This window comes from Sebastes fasciatus, chromosome 12 (assembly GCF_043250625.1).
Source record: "Sebastes fasciatus isolate fSebFas1 chromosome 12, fSebFas1.pri, whole genome shotgun sequence".
In the NCBI taxonomy this organism is placed as follows: Eukaryota; Metazoa; Chordata; class Actinopteri; order Perciformes; family Sebastidae; genus Sebastes; species Sebastes fasciatus.
The window spans coordinates 30,805,982-30,828,470 of NC_133806.1; the positions used below are offsets into that span (position 1 = coordinate 30,805,982).

A 22,489-nucleotide genomic window follows, 5' to 3' on the forward strand; every position below is an offset into this window, starting at 1 on the left:
TGTTTACCATGTTTACCATCAACGTTTTGTGTGTTAGCAACATTTGCTAATTAACAGTAAACACAAAGTACAGTTGAGGCTGGTGGTAATGCCATTAGCTTTCCTCATACACCAAAGTATTGGACAAAACAAAATGTTGACCTGATGCTGAAAAGTTGAGGGATCACAAAAGTTATTAAAATTCATCCTGAGGGGAACATGAATGTGAGTATCACGTTTCAAGGGAATCCATCCAATAGATATTGAGACATTTCACTCAAAACCATAAATGTCAACCTTGTGGGACCGCAAGATGAAAAGCCAGGGGATCACCAAAGTATATAGGATTCATCATCTGGGAACCATGAATGTCTGTACCAAACGTGTGACAATGCATATAATTCACTGGAAAGGGAAAAATTTGACTTTCTGCTGGCGCTAGATGAAAAGTCAGAGAATCAACAAAAGTCATTAGGAATTATCCTCTGGGCACCATGCAAAGATGACCTAAAACATCTGGAGGACAATTGAGGAGTAAGGACAATGGTGACATATGAAGTAGACATTATTTTGTTAAAACCAGTCAAGTTGTCAGTAAGGTCTTCAAATCGACTCTTTTGACACAACAGAGACCAGCCCAGGAGCCACGAGGTCTCTCTCTTTTGGTGCCAGTAAGAATGAAACCCCAAAACCAGGGGGGGTCAATCTGATCTGCTGAGCAGGGCTCTATGTTGCTGGCAGTGCTATCTGCCTGGCAGCTAGACTCCTGCAGCCTAGTACTTGCTCGGTCTGTTCCACCCAGCTAATTAACTGTGATTAGCTTTAATGAATATACACTGAATGGATACAACTAGGTTAACAACCCCGCCTTTCCTCTTCACTGCTCCGTTTCCTCCTTCCTTGTAGACTTCAGAACAACCTCAGACTGATTCTCTCCAACAGCCACTGGCAACAGCCACTGTACCACTGGTGACATGATGGCCTAATCTTTGCATTTTCCAATACTTTCTCCTTAAGCGCATTGCTTTCATGGGCTGACAAATGCCAATGGCCTTGGGGTCTATGAGGCGCAGTAAAAGTCAGTTTGTGTATTAAAAGTGGTTCTTTGAAAATATGAACCTTTCATTGAAGAATGATGCTACATTATGCTTCAGACATGTTCTGTGTTTCCACCCACATACTGTAACCTGCTATGTCATTAGCATATGAATTCTTGAGTTTATGGTCAAAAACGTGTTTTGTGAGGTCAAAGTGACCTTTGACCTTCGACCACCAAAATCAGTTCATCATTGAGTCCAAGAGAAAGTTTGTGCCGGATGCAATACAATTCCCTATAGGCAATATTGTTTTCACGAGAATGGGTCGGACATGAGGTCACAGTGACCTTTAACCACCAAAATCTAATCAGTTCATTCTTGAGTCCGAATGGACAATTGTGCCAAATTTGAAGAACTTCTCTCAAGGCGTTCCTGAGATATCGCGTTCAGGAGAATGGTGCGGGTGTACATATGGATGGACAAACCCCAAAACATAATGGAAACCACATACTTTCTTACTGATTTGGCCAAAATGCAGCATCTAGTATGCAGTATGCAAACAAAAGCAAAATCTCCAGTATACCCGGATGTCGTACTGATTTTGAAAATATCTCCAGTATGCATCGGACCAGTCTACCTCGCTTACTGTATCCTACAATGCAAAACACTGGAACGGTACAGGCTATGGTCACAACAGCAGCCAAAAATGGCACATTTTTCTACATTTTTCATAGCTATTTCATCACTAAAGTCATTTCTGAATTTCTTTTTTTCCCCCACAATTGGCCGCGGGCGTAGCTTGCTCGCCAGCCGGCCAGTCACATTCACAGACCGGCTACAGAGTAGAAGGTAGTGGGGAAGGAAGAGGCGAGGAAAAGAGCAGCCTCTAATGGGGCAGAGATATACCTGCTGAGACAACATGACCCTTTTACATTACTCTAATATTTGTAGGGATATCATTACACAATTTTTTTGCTATAACTGAAAAAGCAATTTTGTTGAGCAATGGCTTTATATTTACCGTCTCCCCTCATTGATGATCCTGTTTGTCTTACTTCACCATTAGCTGTTAGAATAAATAGTTTTAGGGGTGGTGGAGCTAAACCATGCAGTATTTATTAGTATAAATTAGTCAGTAGACTGTATAAGTTGTATTTTTCAATAAAATTGCAATAGTGGTATGAGTTTTTTGTCCAGTGCTTTAAGAGCTTGTTTAAAGGCTACAGCTTGGCCTAGCATACTGAAAAATAAATTGCTTCAACAGTTTCATACTGCATACTACTGAGGAACACAGTATGCAGGATGTACTGTATACTGCGTTCCTCAGTAGTATCTAGTAGGCGGTTTTGAATACAGCCAATGCCTCCAGCCGTGGCTGTTGCCGACGCGGAGGCATAAAAGCAGCAACATCAGCAAAACACACAAAAACATACAGAATAGAAGTGACATAAACTACATACAAAGCAAAACATATAAAGGATCATTTTCTTTGAATTAATGACAAGCTGATAGAATGTCTTTTCAGGTCTAGATCACACGGTAACACATCTATTTTTTTTACAGTATTCATTTGACAGCATGTCATGCAGTGAATGAGCTTTTGTCCGGGGTATTTATGAAATGGTGAACATTTCTGATGGAAATTTTTTCTACCGCTGACCCCAAATAACACCACAAGGTATCCTGTTTTCTTTTCATCTCAGTGTATTGATGAAAGTAACAATGAGATTATCCGGGTCCATCGAGATTATAACCTCGAGATCTATTCTCTGCCCAACGACAGACAACCAGTCAGACAGTACCAGGGAGTTTGCTCTTTTGTCTGGATCACATCTGTAATCTCCTCTAAATATGTTCACTGGAAGTGGGAGAAAAGTACAGTAGTCTGACTGCCTGCCACCACAGCTGGACAGAGAATGGCCACACAACTCAGATTTCATTCAAATCGGTGTTTATCTTTTGGGAAGTGCATCATTATGTGTAATATACTTAAATGTCAGAACAAAAATATGTCAACCTGGCAGTGCCAAAACGCTTGCATCCTGTAGTGGTGCGGGATTTAAAAATACTTCACAGCGGGGGCTTGGAGTTGCAGTGACGATATTGTGTCTCCTGTCGCACAAAAAGTTGGTCAGAAACACCTGCACATTGGGGGTTGCAGTCAGATAGGGAGGAAAATGCCAATATCACTTGCTATATCAGCTAAGAAAAGACAGTACAAGGCATCCAAACCAGCTAGATTACAACTGAGAACAGGTCGAGAACTCTTCAACATGTCTCTAAACCTCTCTAAATGCGGTTAAGATCAAACAACACTTGTCACTTATAGCGTGTATTGTATAACCTGGGAATGATAAGCTAGTATATCTCTTCTTATCTTCATAACATTTATGCAAAACATAATAAATGGTAAAATATTACTATGCCTATGTACTGTATGTCAGTATAGCTGTGGCTGACAAAGTGCAGTTTAGATAACCCTGACAAGCACAGTCTGCATTGTCCTAAAAACTACTGTATAATGTACAGTGAAATCAATACCATACCATATAGTAGAGAAAAAAAGGTTATGGTTCTGGATTATAAAAAATGTCTTTGAAAATTGGAGTGATGCTACATTTTGCTTCAGACATGTTCTGTCTTCTGCTCACATAGCATCCAGCAGGCTACACCATGACTATGTCTTAGCTTTCTTTGGGTTATGATCTTCAGAAGTGGATATTAAATTAATTAAAATACTGATTTTATACTCATGAGCTCACTAAAACAGTTCAGTCTTGTTCAAAAGATGATTTAAACATCATTAATGCATGCCTTAACTGGCAATTACGTAGGTAAAAAAGGTAACAACAGGTGATTTCTTGTCTCGTTTACTGGAAACATATAAACTTGGGAATGTTTAAGTTGAACAGTTGTGTACTTGAATGGACTGGGCCTGGAGCAAATCTGGATGTGGATGTCATCTTCTTTGAATTAATGACAGGCAGATGGAAGGTCCATGTAAAAATATACTCATAAGAGAGTTTTGTCTTTTCAGATCTACACACAATCATACCATAATTTTGCTTTTGTGCAGGCTTGATTGAAAAATGTCTGCAGAACATGATTCAGTATGCATTCAGTATGTCAGGAGACTTGGAATGAGTGAAATTGACATTAAACTCAACAGATAAAAAGACTTGCATGAGGGTTTTTAGTTCAGAAGTTTTTTTTTTATTTGCACCTTACAGTTATATGAAGGTAGAAATGACTAATGAGGGAATTGGGCTTTAGGCTATTGGACGGGATTGAGCAGCAGCAGACCACCATTATATAACCTCCTTACCCAACATGGTGGTACATGTATCCAATCCTCAAGTCTCTTAAAAGACCCCCCCCCCACCCTTCCCCCCTGTATAAACACAGTCCTTTGAAGGCAGTTTAGTGTATCCCTTCATGGAGAAAGACATGGGAAGGGACGGCCATGACTTTTACAGTTGGGCATGACGCCCCAGGCCTCGTGGCTACTCTGCTTCTTATTCAGATTAAGCCAGACAGGCAACTAGTAGTCTGATTCACATTCAGAAGACATTTATGGCATAAAGCGTGTAATCCTTCATCTTCAGCTAACATACACTGGGCCAGAGTGGAGTCCGTAGTCTTTGAACCGCGGCCCAGAGCAGTACCACAACTCAGTGGGGCGTGCTGGGTTGGATGTTGGAACTCTGTTGGTTTAAATTCCACACCAATAATGGAAAGCAGACCTCTGAGACCCCCTGAGTGGCAATGCTAAATGATTAAATGCAGTGTAAAATATGGCTGTGTGGAGAATAAACTGTAGTTAAAACAACTTTAGCTACCAAACTACCATCTTCATACACTTGGTATTTCATCGCTCTAAGCAACCAAGAGTTCTTGTAATACCAGTGGTCATGGTTTTTTATTATTTCTTTGACAATCAATGGAAAAATTATTACTTTTTTTTCTAAATCCAAATGATCAGTGTGTACTTTTCGGGAATCTGAATCAACAATAGTCAAGTCGGCCGTGGTTTGGAGAGTTAAGAAAAGGAGGGTGATTCACCATTTCTCTCTGTGCATCCCTGAGGTCCATGAAAGAATTGTCTTTAGCCACATCTCTTTCTCTTTCTGTCCTACTCTGTACTGTCCCGTCATCAGCAAAACACTTAGGAAAGGCCCAGCCAATGACACATTATTAAATCACTAAGGGCTGAAGCCAAAGCTTGATAGAGGAAATTTGCCAAGCCCTACTAATCTCTTCTCTGTTTTTCATACAAAAGAGAAACCTCCACAAATGGATCTTTAAGGAAGGGCCACTGTTCACTGGAGAACATGGTCAACGCTGCCTTTGAGGATAATGAATGAATGAAGGAATAATGTAATATAATCTATCTGTTCTGCCAAAAACATGCTTAAAAAGGGTCATATTTTATGCACTGTTTTCAGATTCACTGACTTATTTTCGTATGGTGGGGGATATGTTGGGGAGCAGGGGAGGAGTGGGGATTATACTGGAATTATTTCATTTGTTGATTCTGTGATTTATAAACTGCAAAAATTCCAATGAACAATGCTCCAAACAGAATTTTATCTCCTTGACTATCCTTGTTTTTTAAATGCTTGATTTAGCTTGGTTCTTTGTGAGATTGTGGTGGCTGTAGTCCGCTTGGATTCACAGTGGTAACAATAGATTCCAATGGTGACCCAGTTTCACGGTGAAGGAAAAACAAAACTATTCTTGTGCCAAACATTTGTAGTTCTGCCAAAATATGGCTGAACTTCAATTTGAGTGACTCACTCATTACCCTTTCCTGCAAGATACATACAAGATGGCTTTTGGGTTGAACTGTCAAATTCAGTTGAGAAAGAGGCTCTGACATTATCAGGCACTTTTATCTGTTCAGTATTGGCACAAGGCAAAGCCTGATATTGACTACTAGGCAAAGCAGATGGGTTAATAAGAGTTATTATGTGTTATTAATAAGAGCTGCAATTTATAAAGCCTTAATGGCACTAAAACACATCATTTGAGAGGAATGGCTTATTGGGTATTACAGGCAACTGTTGGTCATTAATCCTTTTATTTGTGAGAAAGCCAAAACAAGCATATCTCTTCTCTTTGAAGAAAAACTATATCTATAATATAATGTTATGGGTTTAACAGCGTGATGGAGGCCTGTATGTCAAGCTGCATCCTTTTATAAAACAACTATTAACCAGTCTTCAATCAGTTTTCTTTCCAGCGAGTGTATCCAAATCGCCTGAGGCCATGTGAAAACTGCAGATCAAGGGAATCAGTGAACACGCCAACAACTTACATCACCCGTACACAATGTGAAAACATGGAAACATGGAAATGAGGGGGATGAGTCACTGGCCATTTAAGCCCTCACTGACAGGGGAGAGAGCAACATCTGACTGGCTGTAAATGAGGAGAGGATTGATTGATGTTACTGCTTCAACTTTGAGTTCATGCGCATTAACAAGGTAAACTGCTCCAGGTAACACATACAGTGTTGTGCATACAATTAGTCCGATGACATGTGAGGAGGCGGGTATAAAGGGGAGAGTTGAAGAGTGGTACTCACTGCTAAGAGCCTCACGGGTAGAAAACACCCCACATACTGAAGATAATTATCCCACCACGCAAAAATAGATATACAGTAATTGGGATGATGGGAAGGGGAAGACTTTTCATTTAGTCATGCATCACACTTAGCTCAGAATTTGTCATCAGCTGCCTCTGGCATGTCTTAGTTACACTGTCCAGGCCTTTTGTATTGCCAGCAACAAGCGATATTTCGTAAACCTTATATGGATAGTTTGGCCCACTGTATCAACAATCTCAGATGAGTAGTATAAACTTACAAAACAACCTCTGCACAGCTACGCAGACAACTAATGGAGCCGCTCCTCTGTATCTTCCCATGATGCTTTGGGGGACGTACATAGGAAGTACTGTATATTGTTGTCATGTAGTCAATTAGATAGATGGCTATGGGCTATCTTGAGCCCCGTTTTTCGATTAATTGCAAATTGATTGCACATTTTGTTGATCTGTTTAAAATGTACCTTAAAGCAAGATTTGTCAAGTATTTAATACTCTTATCAACATGGCAGTGGGAAAATATGCTAGTTTACGCAACTATATGTATATATTTATTATTGGAAATCAATTAACAACACAAAACAATGACAAATATTTTCCAGAAACCCTCACAGGTACTGCATTTAGCATAACAAATATGCTCAAATCATAACATGGCAAACTGCAGTCCAACAGGCAACAACAGCTGTCAGTGTGTCAGTGTGCTGACTTGACTATGACTTGCCCTAAACAGCATGTGATTATCATAAAGTGGGCATGTCTGTCCACTTGATAATCACATGCAGTGATTTGTGGGTAACCATAGAACCCATTTTCATTCATATATCTTGAGTTCAGAGGTCAAAGGACCCCTTTGAAAATGGCCATGCCAGCTTTTCATCACCAAAATGTAACGCAAGTTTGGAGCGTTATTTAGCCTCCTACGCGACAAGCTAGTATGACATGGTTGGTACCAATGGATTCTTTAGGTTTTTCTAGTTTCGTATGATGCCGTCTATCTTCACTCTAGCTTTAAAACTGAGCCTGCTTAAACCTCCGGAAGATTGATTGCATTAATGCCTTCAAGAAATTAGTGGCATTAAAACGATTTTGCATTGACGCGATAATGCAAAATCATTTTAACGCCATGTTGACAGCCCTATCGTTTACATGTTGGCAAACTGGCTGGCATCATTAAAAGTATGCAGAGTTAGCTACTAGTACAGTAGTTTCCCATGGATGTATAGACAGCTACTTAAAAAGATTATGTTTGGAATATAAAGAGCACCTTTTTTCTGTGATTTCTAAGCAGATTAATAGAAGCCTCTTTGTGTTCAGATTTGACTAAGTTACGACTGAGGAGTATGATTTTTGACACAAATTAAGGCAATCGAGTGCTAAAGGTTTTAAAGTACCATAATTGCCTCTATGAGCTGCGTGTCGCAGCCACAATTGCTGCTCCAACTGTTGACCGTGTTGGTGAGCGGCCAAATTACTGTACAGTAACTTACTTCCCGTTGTTTTTGGAACACCGACATTCACTTGTCCCTTTCACCTCCTGCAGTATCTTTGCCTCACATCTCTCCCTCTATGCCTCCCTTCAAGTTCTCCAGGAACTGCGCACCTCACAGTTTTACAGCCGCTGCTCTGGGGCACTCAGTGAAAGGCTATTTTAGCTTTATTACAAAGTGGGACTTTTATTGCCAAAACCATTGCAACCCATTAAGACCAATAGCTTTGAAGACAACCTCCTACCCCGGGGAGCTACAGATCCCAATAAACTCTCATGAAACACTGTATGTTCTGATACACAGACGGCACACACTTACCTGTACTGTAGAGCTGATTTCAGCAGCAAAGCCTCCGGTTATTGGTGCTTCGTGACTGATGAGCAAACGTCCGGTTTTCACCACCGACTGAAAAACAAAGACACATACAGATGATTACAGAAGGTTCAGCGTTTCCTTCTTTTTTTGCTTGTGGCTCTGAATGATGTGGTTGACATTATCTGCTAAATTAAAACAGGGGAAGTTGGCCATTGTCACATCGAAGTTAAGACCTGCATTGATAGGCTGAACGTGTGAACGGAACCAAATATCACTCAAATCAAGTAAACCTTTTTTTAAAGAATATCCACACAGGTACCTGTAACTAGTCAGTCTCTGCTATGTGGCTGTTACCCAGTAAGAGTAGTTAGTACTGCCTGCTGTGGTATGCTTTATCTGCGTGCTACCCTCAGGCTGCATGTGTGTCTGGCTGTGTCGCCGTGTGTGCATGTATAAAATGGATATGACACAAGAGAGTGAGCTGGAGGGCTGATTTAGGCTGGTATACAGGGCCAACGGCACAATCATGGACATTAGAGGTCTCAGCCTCCCAGGCATTTGCATTTGGGTTTTCTGCAACCTGACATTACTGCAGAAGGATGCCTCTGCTCCACCCGTTATCTACCACAGCATAAAACCAATACTATACTATAATCTCATCCACTTGCCACTGGTCCAGACCAAAGCTATGTCTGTTCTATGCAACTTCAGCAAACCTTTCCTCTCCTCTGCCCAGTTGTTGTATTTCTATTGGTTTCCAGCAATAAATTGGGTAAACACCTCTGAAACTCAACTCAGAATCATTAGCAATAGTGATGTACGTGCTTATTTTGATCATTTAAAACATTCAATAGGAGAGACTAATACGTGTGAGTGGAATCCCTGGGCCATGTTTAGGAATATGTGTTGATTTTCCACTGAAATAACGGCACTAAACAATGCGCTCTTCATTTGAACACAGCTGGGTAAATATCAGATGCTTCGCTTGCTTCCCTCAAAGCCACACATGTCCACATGGCACTGTAAATCAGGCCTGACATGTTTTCCCTTCAACAGGACCACATAGTATCAAACACAGGGGCATTCTGGGGCTTCATGTTGATGCTTAACAGGAAAATGTTTACATTGCTGAGGTCCTGGGTTTGGCTTTGAAACACTAAATACCCGTGGCAAACTGTACCACTATCATACACTAATATGGGGGGCTAAATGAGTCAGAGGCACTGTGTCACTCCAGGGTACTAATACTTGATGCAAAGCCAACATGCCTCTATCTGGTGGGGCACATTAGAAGACCTTGTATTTAGAAGCTTCAAAGATTCTTAAAAAGTTTTTCATTTAACATTATTGTAGAAAAAGCTAAAACCAATGTTCATGTCAGTTTACAGAGGCTACATATTTAGTGTAGCCAGTTGAGGTGAATGAGTTCAGTACGCAAAAATCACTGATTATATGACACCGTCTTCAGGAATGTGGAAGTTAATAACAACACTGGAAGACAATAACAACAGTTAGCAATCGGCACAGTGAGGAGGAATCAAGCGAGGGGTTGAGAGTGGGGCGATGTCTTGATATGACATGTTGCCGTTAGGTTCGCCTCAGCACCATGACTCATACAGGTGCTGCGCTGCCCAATTCTCTACCCCGCCCTGATGCTGAACTATGTCCTCATCTTACACAAACACACTCTACACACAGAGACTGTTAACATAAATTCCAATTTACACTGTCACACCAGCACCACCCTGATATCCCTGTTGGGTCATCTCCCTGGGGAGGGGGACCCATCATAGTACTCGCGGCATCAGGAGTGCATTCTTCAGATGCTTTTGACACAAAAGGAGCCTACCACTGTTTATACAATATCGTGGGATAGAATTTCAGACTCTGGGGCCTGGGGAAAGCTCGTGACCCAGTTAATAAACTTGACCCAAAACCCTGCTGCTTAAACAAAAGTGTCAGTCACTGGCAAAGTGCCCACTAGCGGGCACTAGTTCAGTGGGCTATTCTAAGTAGTGCTGCATGCCGGTGTATAATATGATAATATGTTCCAAAAAAGGCAAAATGTCGGGGACAGCAATGTGGCAGCAGGTGCACTAGTAAGTTTTTAGTTTATTAAGTGTAGTGTTTACCATGTTCATCTTCTTAGTTTAGAGTGTTAGCATGCAAACAGTTGTTCATTAGCACTAGGGATGGTCATTTTGACAAATGTTCTTAACCGGTGTACCAGCTGCAGGAGCACAACAGATATTGGTTGACGGGAGTCCTCAGTTCACCCCTCTGGGAGTGTTAACTCAGCAGCTACGATGCTGCGTGTAGTGTCGCGGACATGCAGCCACTTTCCCAGTAAAAGTCTCCACCGCACATTTAGTTTAGTTTAGCAGGTTGTCAGCTGTGTGTCTGCCCGGAGTAACGATACTTTGTCTGCCCGGCATAACTTTTGCGAGTGTCCAACAAACAGTGTGTGTATTTGTGCTACGTTAGCAGCTCTAGCATTGCCGGAGGCTTCGTGCTCGCCGCCGCACACGTAGTCCGCGTAACTTTTGCAAGTTACCAACAGACCGTGTGTGTGTGTGTTGGCGGTGAGTGTGAAGTTGTTGGTGGCGTTCTAACTGTGAATGTAGGTGTAGCAGTGTGTGTACAGTTTACTTGTCGGTGGATAAATGCTACGAAACTACAACTCCTCCGCTCAAGCGAGCCAGAGACCGGAGCTGACTTCCTGTATCCCGCAACTCCTGCTCTGCCTCTTAAGGTGGGCTGTTAAGGTGGACCAGCTTTTCTCCTTAAAGTGACGAGCCGCTCCTCTGAGCCGCTCAGCTTTTGAGTGAATTATTAACATTTCCTTTAACCGTTTTAACCGATAGCGTTAATCGGTTTAGCGTTAATCAGTTAAAATGCTTAATGTCGGTTAACAGTTAAACGGTTAATTATGGACATCCCTAATTAGCACCAAAGACAAAGTAAAAATTAGGGGCGTCAAAGTTAATGTGATAACGCGTTAACTCATATTTTTTTTAACGCTACTAATTTCTTTAACGCATCAACACAACCTAATTTTTAGGTTATAGCGGGCTCAGTTATAAAGCTAGAGTGAAGTCATACTAGCTTGTCGCAAAAAAGGTTAAATAAGGCTCCAAATCTACACTAAATTTTGTATAGGAAAAACTGACATGGCCATTTTCAAAGGGTTCCCTTGACCTGAAAATGGGTTCTATGGGTACCCACGAGTCTCCCCTTTACAGAAATGCCCACTTTATGATAATCACATGCTGTTTGGGGCAAGTCATAGTCAAGTCAGCACACTGACACACTGACAGCTGTTGTTGCTTGTTGGGCTGCAGTTTGCCATGTTATGATTTCAGCATATTTTTTTTATGCTAAATGCAGTACCTGTGAGGGTTTCTGGACAATATCTGTCATTGTTTTGTGTTGTTAATTGATTTCCAATAATAAATATATACATACATTTGCATAAAGCAGCATATTTGTTCACTCCCATGTTAATATGAGTATTAAATACTTGACAAATCTCCCTGTAAGACTCATTTTAAACAGATAAAAACAATGTGCAATTCATTTGCGATTAACTATGGACAATCATGCGATAAATCACGATTACATATTTTAATCGATTGACAGCAGTTTTAGTAAAAATAAATAAATGAATAAATAAACACAAAGTACAAGTGAGGCTGATGAGAACGTCATTCATTTAGCAGATATTTGGTCAGAAAACAAAGTATTGGACACAAAGATGTTGACCTGATGATGGTGCTAGATGAAAGGTCAGGGCATCACCTAAATTATAAAAATTCATCCTCTGGGCACCAAGAATATCTGTGCCAAATTTCATGGCAATCGATCCAACAGTTGTCGAGACACCTCACTTAAATCCACAACTGTCATACTCATGGTGGCGCTAGAGCAAAAGTCAGGGGACCATCAAAGTTGTTTGTTGATTCTCTGGTCACCATGGATGTAGGTTTTAAATTATAAATTATTATCTTATTATCTTATTAAATTATTATCTATAAATATTTTTCTGGTACACATTTGTCTCTCCACTTCAATGTATTCACAGTCTATATAAAAGGGCAAATGCAATGACTTCTCTTGTGTGATTGCAACCTACTCATGGCCGGCCTCACGCCTCAACTGTCCAACTCATTCAACTCACTTCACTGTCAGAGGTTCAATTACACACAGTTTTAAGAGACAAAACAAAAGACACACTCGCTCTGTGTCGTTTTTGCATCTTTGACAGGAGACTAACTTCTACATAGTAATTGTGGCTGTAGCCTTTAACCCAGTTGCTTCCGGTTGCTGGATGGGTTTTCAGGTTACAGAACCATGCACTCTCATTGTGCGGTTTGACCCTTTTTTTTCAAAAGTCATCCAGGCTTCATATTTGCCCATGACAGCCACCTCTGGTCAATGGAAATGGACTTATATTTATATAGCGCATTTCTAGTCTTCCAACCACTCAAAGCGCTTAAATGACATTTAAACTGGGACTCAGAATGGGGTCAACGCCGTAACTTAAAATTGCTTTTTTGCACATTTTGATTCAATCAATCTGCTGTACTGCACAATATTCTTGGACTGAGTCGAGCATCAATTTGGAATATTTCCTGACACTGTCTAGCTTCTGAGAAAAGCCAACAGTCTCCAAGGAAGTCAGGCTATAAATTAGTCAACATGTCATTTGCTACTAAACTTTTCCCAGACAATAATTACATGACAAAACAAGGATACACCCCCGGAGCCGTGCTTAATTTAAGTGCCAGCTAGGACACTGTGGCATCACCTCAATGACACCAGTTTCATTTCAGTGGAGTGTGGACACTTGCCAATGTAAGTCTGAGTAGATAATCTTGTAATTGCTTCATGCAGCATCTTACTTTATGTCTAAAAAACTTTAGATTGTACCCTTTTCCTAATTGGAGGAATATTTGGTCAGTTACGGTTCTGTAAGTTGCTGGCTTGAGACATCCTCCTCCCTGCCCCGGTCCGGGCTCCGAGTCAAAATGAGGGCCCCTGGATGGTGGCGGCTGGTGGTAGTTGGGCTGGGCGACAGCTCTGGTGGCTGCAGCTTTACTACTCATTGTGCTGCAGGGCTGTCATTAGATGCCGAAGTCGTTCCGCTGGCTGCAGTGGAAATGTCATGTTTACAGCCATTCCCATACACACCCAAACCTAATGAGCAACATAGAGCTTGTCCTCCTGCATTCACTCCGTCCTCACTACTTCAATCTGGCTCTTCCTCCATCGGGCTCCTTCCGTCCTGTTCTTCCTGACTCCATCGTTGATCCATGCTGTGGTTTGTCTCATCCTTGTCACCAGTTTTTTCTCTTTGCTCTTCCCTCCATCCATCCCTCAAACCATTCATTTATCCTTCTGCTCTCATGAAGCCTATGCTCTCGGTCTCAGCGCTCCCGACTATGGGTCCTCACCACTCAGAGGCTGGTGGCCAATGACCTGGCATAACCTCAGAGGTTAAAGTCAGAGCTGTCCCTCTCCCATGGCATATATACTCACACACACATAAGCAGATGGGGCCCGCACAAAGGCATGCGCACACAGACCACACAGCCACACGTGTATATAGTGTGTTCAAGTACGACACACATGCAGACACACACTGAATGTCATACGTTTCTTATTCAGGATTGATTAATTTATATTTCCTGATAGTGACAGCGAGTTACTTTCACAGGTTGCCTCCTGCTGCTGATGCTGTTGTGGTATTTTGGCATTAAAGTGTCATCTTAGCGAAAAGGAGACAGATATATATAGTGCAAAAAAAAAAAGTATTCTACATTATGTAGTACACAGTGCACTAATTCATTCTACAGTGCACAGACTATGGGGATGAGAAGTGAATAAAAACAGTCCATACTTGGAGCTAAACTAGGCTGCGGTTTGACTGGTGCAGAATCACATAATGTGCTTTTTAAAGTTTTCAAAACACATGCGAGAGTCTTTCCAGAAGAAGTTGCCAACACTTATTTGTTGGATCTGTATTTTTACGCCACTAAATTGGTCGAGAATAATTTAAAAATAGCGGGTGATGACAAAAACAAAATCTGCTGTGCTTGTACTGTAAGCGTGCACACACACACACACACACACACACACACGCTAGACTGTAAGTGACACCCCGCCTTCTCAGATCGTATGCCTCTTCTTTCCTCAGGCCGTCCATCAAAAAGCGACAGGAAGAGAAAGTTTAAGTTCTGTGCCGCCACCGAGGAGTCATCCTTGCCGCTGGATCCGCTGGCTACGCTGGCTACGCTCCCTTCCGCTGACCCTGTAATTGCGCGGCCACCGCAGGGTCCTAACTCATGCGCCACCATGTAATCTCCGTGACAAATGAGAGTCGGGACGAGGCTTGACTACTTGCTGGGGCCTTTAAAGTGGCACTCCGCGATTAGCGGAGAGGGGTGAGTGCTCGGCGAACCGGAGGCCTCTGTTAAATCACAGCGCTGGGAGGGATAGCAGGGCGGTAGGAAACACAAACACTCACTTACTCGCTCTGTGCCATACAATCACTCGCTCTCTCTCACGACAGAGAGAAGGAAAATGAGAACCAGTGAGAGAGAGAGAGAGAGGGAGAGAGAGGGTGAGCGAGCACAAGAATGAAAGAGCAGAGGAGAAAGTGTAGAGCAGCCTCGGCGCTGGGCGGAGGGCCAAGCCATCCTCCAGAGGAGCCAGGACGCCAGAGGAGACCTCAGACAGAAATAACTCCAAACATCCATAAAGTCCCATTAAAACCAATTCATCTCAATTACTCCCTGACACACACACACACACACACACACACATGCACACATTCTCTACCTTTATGCCCTGCAACCACACTGTACCGCCGACTGCTTCCGTGTGTACACACAGACACACGACTACTACTGTACACGCTCCAACGTGGTGACAGCTCTGCCACATGTATGAGTAGACAATGAGGTAGTAAAAACCAATCAATTACTTTCAAAGGAACTATAAAACGGTCTATACCAGGCCCATTCAATTAGCGGCACATGGGCCACATCTGGCCCAGAAGCAACCTCCGAGTGGCCCAGCATACATACACATATGACAAAATTTGTAGACTAAACTAAATATATAGTATTATTACATGGCTTTGTTGGATACTCGATTCTGATTGGTCAATCACAGCGTTCTATGGTCCATTATTTCTTTATGCGGTTTTACAGAGCGTTGCTATGGATGCAGTTCTGACTGTGGATGACCACAGTCAGAACTGCGTCATTATTGATTTATTAAGTAAGTAGTCGTGTAATAAGCGGGATAATGTACAGCTAGTGGGTCATTGTTGTGAAATAAACCTCTTCATAGTGATGCGGCACCCTGACGCGAATTATTACATTATCCCTGACATGATACGCGGGTTGACCCGTGTGTCAGGCTCTCTCTCTCTCTCTCTCTCATAAACACACACCGCAGTGCTCAGTCCTCGTCTCTGTAATTGTCTCCTCAGTCCTGACAATTGTGCTAATATTAAAGCATAAAGTTGGCGGTTTGCGGGTCGGGTTCGGGATGTACGGATCGGGTTGCGACACCGCCAATCACATCTTTCACAAATCAACGTTTTCTCATGTGATGCAGTTCTGACCACGCTTAGTAGCTTTTCAAAACATCTGGCTTTTGACGGTCACAAGTATGGAAGTGCTTTACTGAAAATGTGTCTCTGTCAACCCTGAAATGTAGAATTGGCAATGAAATGTATATGTGTGGGTGGGAGAGAGGGAGATACTGGTTGACAGAGATAGAGTGTGTTATTGGTTACGGTTATTGCCATTTGTTACGGTTCTGTGCATTGATAGCTCTTTTTCATTCTGTTTCTGAGCTTTGTGATGTGCCTGGGTCAGATACGTGACCAAAAATATATATTTTTTGGTGGATCCTCCAGCGGTGATTTTATGTTCACTTAGAAACTTCTATCTTCAGTGAGGTGTGTGAGACCTTTCTGTTGTTTATGACAAGTTGTGACTACTGAGTGCTAATTAAACCAAAATGTTTGAAAACTTTGAGGAGCGCAGTGTGATGAGGGATGCTGAGTGGACTGGTTATATTATGCATTTAAAATGAATGAGCAAAGAATGTGTAAAGTAAAGTAAAAACTCACTCTCTCTTTACTTTCATTCATTCAATACTACAGTGTTGGATAATGAAAAGAGAACTTATTCCATTGTTGTGAAGTTTTATGGAAATAAAGACAATAATCAAAAGCAAATACTAGGCATACAGTGGAGCTTTATGGTGACAGTAGCATCACAAGACAATACAATATGAGGAAGCTATGAAGACTAACACAAGCCCCCTGCAACAGCACTTCGCAAACCTACACAACAGGAAGCTTGTTTAATGCGTCCCAGTACCAGTGACATTCCTACAGGAGCATAACGACATCATAGAGGCAAATGCATCTGGCTCCCATCAATACTGGGCAAAACAAACAGTGTCTATGTCCCAAATATATTTGTCTCTTCTATAAACAGTGACTAAACCATTTTGTTGTGACAGTCACACAACAGTCAACATAATTTACCGTGACAATTTTTGGAATAATTTCAATTGTATATCAATTGCCATTGGGCATATACAGTATGTTAAAAAAGGGGATGCATGTATGTATTGAGTGTATATACCCTGAGTGTTTTGTCTGTCTGGTTATTTGCCGTCATCACAGCTGGATCCAGTGACGGACTGGGATCAAAATACACCCCAAGCATTTGCAACAGATTGGCCCTATTTTCAATCCCAACACCAACCCCACCCAAATGTTAACATAAAAAGCTTGAGATAAAACCATACGGACTGACTAGAATACAGATATTCAACACAGAACACCCACTCAAACAACAATTTAACACAATCTGAAAGCGCTAGGTGCTATGACGTGATACGCTCCACTAAAAGCACACTCAGCACAAATACATAGGCTTGACACATTTTTTTCACCCTCAGCCAACAGCTTTCTTTTTTTTTCTCTTTTTCTTTGAAAAGTAACATCTGGTGGGAATATCTGGCTAACTAGCTTCAACCATGGATGTATAAAGAGAACTGGATACAGCGTTGGAGGCGGGCTCCCGTTCATTCCTATGAGAGTTGCTCAGTGGCGCATCAAGCTTAAATGGCTATACTGCCGAGTGATAAAGTACCCGTATCTTCTGGCGATCTTCCACTGGGCCTATGGAGCAGGCGCAGTAGCGTTTCCTTTAACTCCGCATCCTAGCCCTCGCTCCAGCCCTCGATCTCAGGCTCATTCACAGGGAGGGAAATAACTCTGGATTCGGCTATTAGTGCATTTTACAACTTTTAGGACCTAATGATTAAATAAGGGCTATTCAAGTGTTCATACTGGGGAGTTGATTTAGCTGGGAAAAAAATATCCGCTGACTTATAGGCGTCTCTTTCCCAATGCAAGTCTATGGGAAAAGGTCTTTTTGGGTCAAATGGCATCACGTGACGGACACGGAAGTTGTAATTCCACTGTTTGGCCACTACAAACATTTGCTTCACAGCCCGGCACTCTTCCTGTGAGCTTGGCCTCAACTTTTCGAGTGGAAGCTAGTTAGCGTAGCTGGCTAGCTTCCATTTTCTGAGTGGAAAACAAACTTATCTGTACAATGGGTCCTCCCAAATGTTGAATGTTGCAAAGGGACAAATGTCTTAAATTGCATGGTAAATGTGTATCAACGCGTGTAGGCTATACAGGGACCTGATGCTCCAGTCAGTAACACACCACAGAGGCTGAAAGGCATCTCCTAACAACACTGGCTCTAAAATGTCATGGGGAAAACACCCATCCAGAGGCCTTTAGACTGTTTACACCAACATGTCCAAAAACAGTATTTTCCTTTTTTTGAAAAATGAGCTTTAACTTTATGACAACTCAGCAACTCCAGTATAAAAGATACCAGAGAGCTGCTGGCCAAACTACGGACTCTGTGAAGTGCAGTCAAAAAAACAAAACTGAAGACTAAATGGAAAGTCAAAGAAAAAAATTTAAATAATTGAGTTTAAATAATTGTTAACAATTGCCAATCATTCATTTCGAAAGGGAATTTCAAAATATTGCAAAAAAAAAAAATGCATAACACATTAATAAATGTGTTTCTTATTCATTTTAAGAGCTGCTGAGAAAAGAAAAACATAAAAACCTCCATTTAAGATTGATGAAAATGTTTATTACTTTTTTGGTTTGGTTTCAGGTTATGTAACAGACTTCATGATTTATAACGAACTTTTAAAAAAAGGACCTGGAGAATCCCTGGGCAACAGACTATCTGCTGGTGTGTGTTGTATCTGAGCGGACCTCTTGGATGTCTCCGTGTCCTCGTGACTTCAGACATTCAGCCGTTTCCACTCAGTCCTGCTATCGGCCTAGCTGACCTCGATGATCTCAATCTGCCCACACCCCTGGCCAAGGCTCCTTAACTAAACCGTCCTCTCCAGCGGAAAAATGACGACCTGGCCCAAAAACAGCAACAACCGGCCCAATCTAAAGTGCCTTTTGCTTTCAGAGGGCTCGCTTCATAACAAAAATGGTCACTGGGCTCATCATCATTAACATTATCATTATCATTATCATGTGGTACCGAAATCGCGTTCGGCCAACAATCACTGCATGAGAGACAGGGAAGAGAAAAAGTGTGCTTTCTCTGCCCAATTTTAACGTGTCAGCCCATTTTCAACAGTGTCTGTTAATTAATCTCATCTGTTTGATCTGTATGGGAGACATCCTGGGGTGAGTGGCACAGTGCGCTGATCACTGGCTAGTCTGTCTCTTTCAAAAACAACAGAGCAACCATGGCTAAAATTCAAAATGTGTCCTATTTCTTATTATCTATCATGAGCCTATATGATTTTTCAATGCGTCGAATTGTGGATTTAGCCACATTTCTCCGGTGAGTGACACCGGGAAGAATTTGAGAAATCTCCAGTGCCTAGCTGTGGTATGTGCGCACTAGCTACTGCCAGGAGGAAGAATGGAAAAGAAGTCAGTAGCAGACAGTCAAGTGAGGGGCGGAGGAGGGGGATTTGAGGAGACACAGAGGGGACATTACTCTACCTTAACAATTCTGGGTAAACCACAACTGGGCTTCATCAACCACAAATGTTGTGATGTACACATCTAATCTAGATAAATTAGCCAAATGCTGGAAACTGAAGTGCTGGTCAAGTGTTTATTCTTTTTTTGCAGTGTTGCATTACGCCATACTTTTAACCAGCGACACCAGGAGAGAGAGAAAGAGGAGCTGGACCCATCACAGAACAACAACCATGAGTAATTTTCCACTGATATAACCATCGAAACACTGCTGCGGCGCGACACATGACAGAGTTCTGACACACACACATCAGCCAAAAGGCACGTATGCCTCACTCCCCCCACCCCATCCCCGCCCCCCCATTTCCCCAAAATCCCCCCCTTCCTGACTCCAATCTTTATCGAGCTCCTTCTTGCCCCACGTTTCCTTTATTTCTCTCCACCAAGTCCTGCTGGTTCGGTCCAAAAAGCTCAGTGTTAACATTGTAATTATAGACGTGGGCTACAATAATAAGAATGCAGGGAGTGGGGCCCAAACCTCTGGCCACTTTCTTCCTGTGCCATATTCTTCTACTTTGATTGTTTCCAGTGTGTGTGACAGTGGGCCAAAGATATTAGGAGTGTTGCGGTGGGCCAGTGAGCAGATACTGGCTGAGACCCCACAACTGAAAGGGAAACACAGGCAGGAGCCCGGTCCGTCTGTGTGCTAATCGCTAGCAGGCTGCATGCCCCCATCCCTGTCCCGGCTCCAGACCACAGTATCAGATAAAGGCAGCGTCTGCTCGCCACTGCGCTGGGTGTCAAATCTGGCCAGGTATCACCAAGGCAAGATAATCTAAATGATAGGTTCACAATAATATGACACTTTTCAATAAAAATCCATTTTGGATTCTCCCACTAATTGTTAAAACACATCTGATTGAATGTACAGCTCGTTGATTGACGGTCTGCTGTTCTAAACACCCATTGTCTGGTACGTTTTTCCTGGGAACAATCCTCTGGCACACAGCAGGGGTTGCCATCATTTCAAAAAATATTTTTCCTGCACATTTCCAACATCCTACAGACCAATAATGTGGAATTCTCATTTGTTAAATTTTCGAACATTTGACGTGTTAATAGCAAACTTTGAGAACAGTTGATAGATGCTAAGACATCATGGCCAATCACCAATGGGCGTCATGAGATCTTAGACACGCACATGAGCGTGTTTGCGGATGGTCGGTTCTAAATTTTATGGCACTACTTTACCCGTTCTTCTTTTTTCCCCTTCCCTTCTTTCTGTCTCTTATTAGTTGTTCTCACAGATCATTCAGTGGTGGAACTGATCGGGGATCAGATAAGCTTAACAGCAGTTCGGTGCTCCTTGTATTTGATAGCATGTGCAGAAATCACTGGAGCCGTTTTTCCTGGCTGTCGTCAGTGTGATTTTAGTTGCCGTTATCACAAGGACAGAGGGGACAGACCATGGATGATGTATTAAGAAAATCAGACAGTGAGAGGCTATTTCCACAGACTGCTTACTGACACAGTTACACTATGGGGAGAGCATGAGTATAACTAAGTATACATTTGGTCTTTGAGGTCTTATTTATTCCTCCTCAGTTGATTTGGTCAAGTTTGCATTGGTATTGTAAAAGCATTTTCAACCATCTCTCTACTTTTGCTCGATTGCTAACTAGTTTAATGTACTTTTTATCACAGCATGAGCTGTGAAGTTGTTACAACAGCTCGTTGAGAGGGGTGTTCTGTGCAGTCGGCCTGTTGTAGCTCGTAGTTTGTTGCTGAAAATCAGTCTCACACCATTATACGCATTTCTTTTTACCAAAGAAGAATTTATTTTTTTCCCCCCAAATTATCTGAGACACCACAATCTTTCGACATACCCCCTGGCAACTGCATAAGTACTCCCTGTGGTACAAGTACCAAAGTAGGAGTCTTAATAGACCATTTATGTCTTCAACAACTACAGAAGCTTAAAAATCTCTACAGATCCAAGCTTAAATTTGGTGCCATCACTAAGGGTAAGACGAGAAAAAAATCAAAAGCAGATAAAAAAAAAGGCTAAACTATAAATTATGTCTTTGGACTTTTTTCACATCGATTCAGATGCAACTTTAAAAAGACTATTAAAATGAAAAAAAACCTTACTTGCATTGTTATCCAACATTAAAATATTTTATAGATTCACATTAAAGCAATGATTTATTCTGTTATTTGTATATTTATTTAGTGCTTTAACATTACTACTTTTGTTGGTTCTTGGTAGGGATTGTCTGTTATCATTTTATCATACTCAGCGATTACTGCAAGAAAACAAATACAAATTTGTATCAGCATATGGTTACGATTACACGGATGCTCATTTACCCTGCTATTACTGTCCAGACAGTTTCGCAGTTAATTTTTCCTGTAGCCTTGCTCTTATTTGAATAACACTAGTCTAGTCTAAAATCCAGTGGAAACAAGCCCTTCTTCGTCTTCACAGCAGAAACAGGCAGGTCCTGGACCATTATCTGGAGGCCATCTGTTGGTAGCCATAATTTGCTGTTCTAAATCATTATTATAATGACAAGACTCAAGGCTCATCTTACTTATTGGGAAAGGAAGCAAAAAGGATTGGCCATCATTTCTATTGTACGATCTTCCGTTGGCTTTCATCGAAATGCAAAAGTCATAGGAAGCTGCGGCTGGAACAAAGACGAGAAGCGATGTCGCCGGGTTCAGATTATGTTGCGAAACACTGCTGTATCTTAACTGAAGTAGTAAGATGGATCTCTGTTGGTGGAGCACAACTGATGAACAAGTTTAAAAGGTAGGGTTTCAGCATTATTGATGTGATGACATCTTAAATAAAACCCGCTGCGCCATGTCCACATGCAACATGCGAAATAGGATCAAGGAAACGTGATCTGAACCAGCATTCGCCAGCAGATTTGTTAAATTTCCACGTGGCCGTTCAGAAACCTGGCTTCACTGGAAGAGCT

General features: G+C 41.9%; 2 protein-coding genes across 2 annotated transcripts in view; one reads left to right on the forward strand and one right to left on the reverse strand.

Moving 5' to 3' along the window:
- The window catches only part of tent5aa (terminal nucleotidyltransferase 5Aa), a 198,443-nt gene that overhangs the window by 103,372 nt on the left and 72,582 nt on the right, over nt 1-22,489 (forward strand). The gene's annotated exons all lie outside the window — the stretch shown is intronic.
- bckdhb (branched chain keto acid dehydrogenase E1 subunit beta) overlaps nt 1-22,489 on the reverse strand; it is a 55,990-nt gene that overhangs the window by 5,693 nt on the left and 27,808 nt on the right. Inside the window, exon 9 of the mRNA XM_074654704.1 lies at nt 8,432-8,518. Coding sequence (XP_074510805.1) covers nt 8,432-8,518 — 87 coding nt within the window. The remainder of the gene's footprint in view (nt 1-8,431; nt 8,519-22,489) is intronic.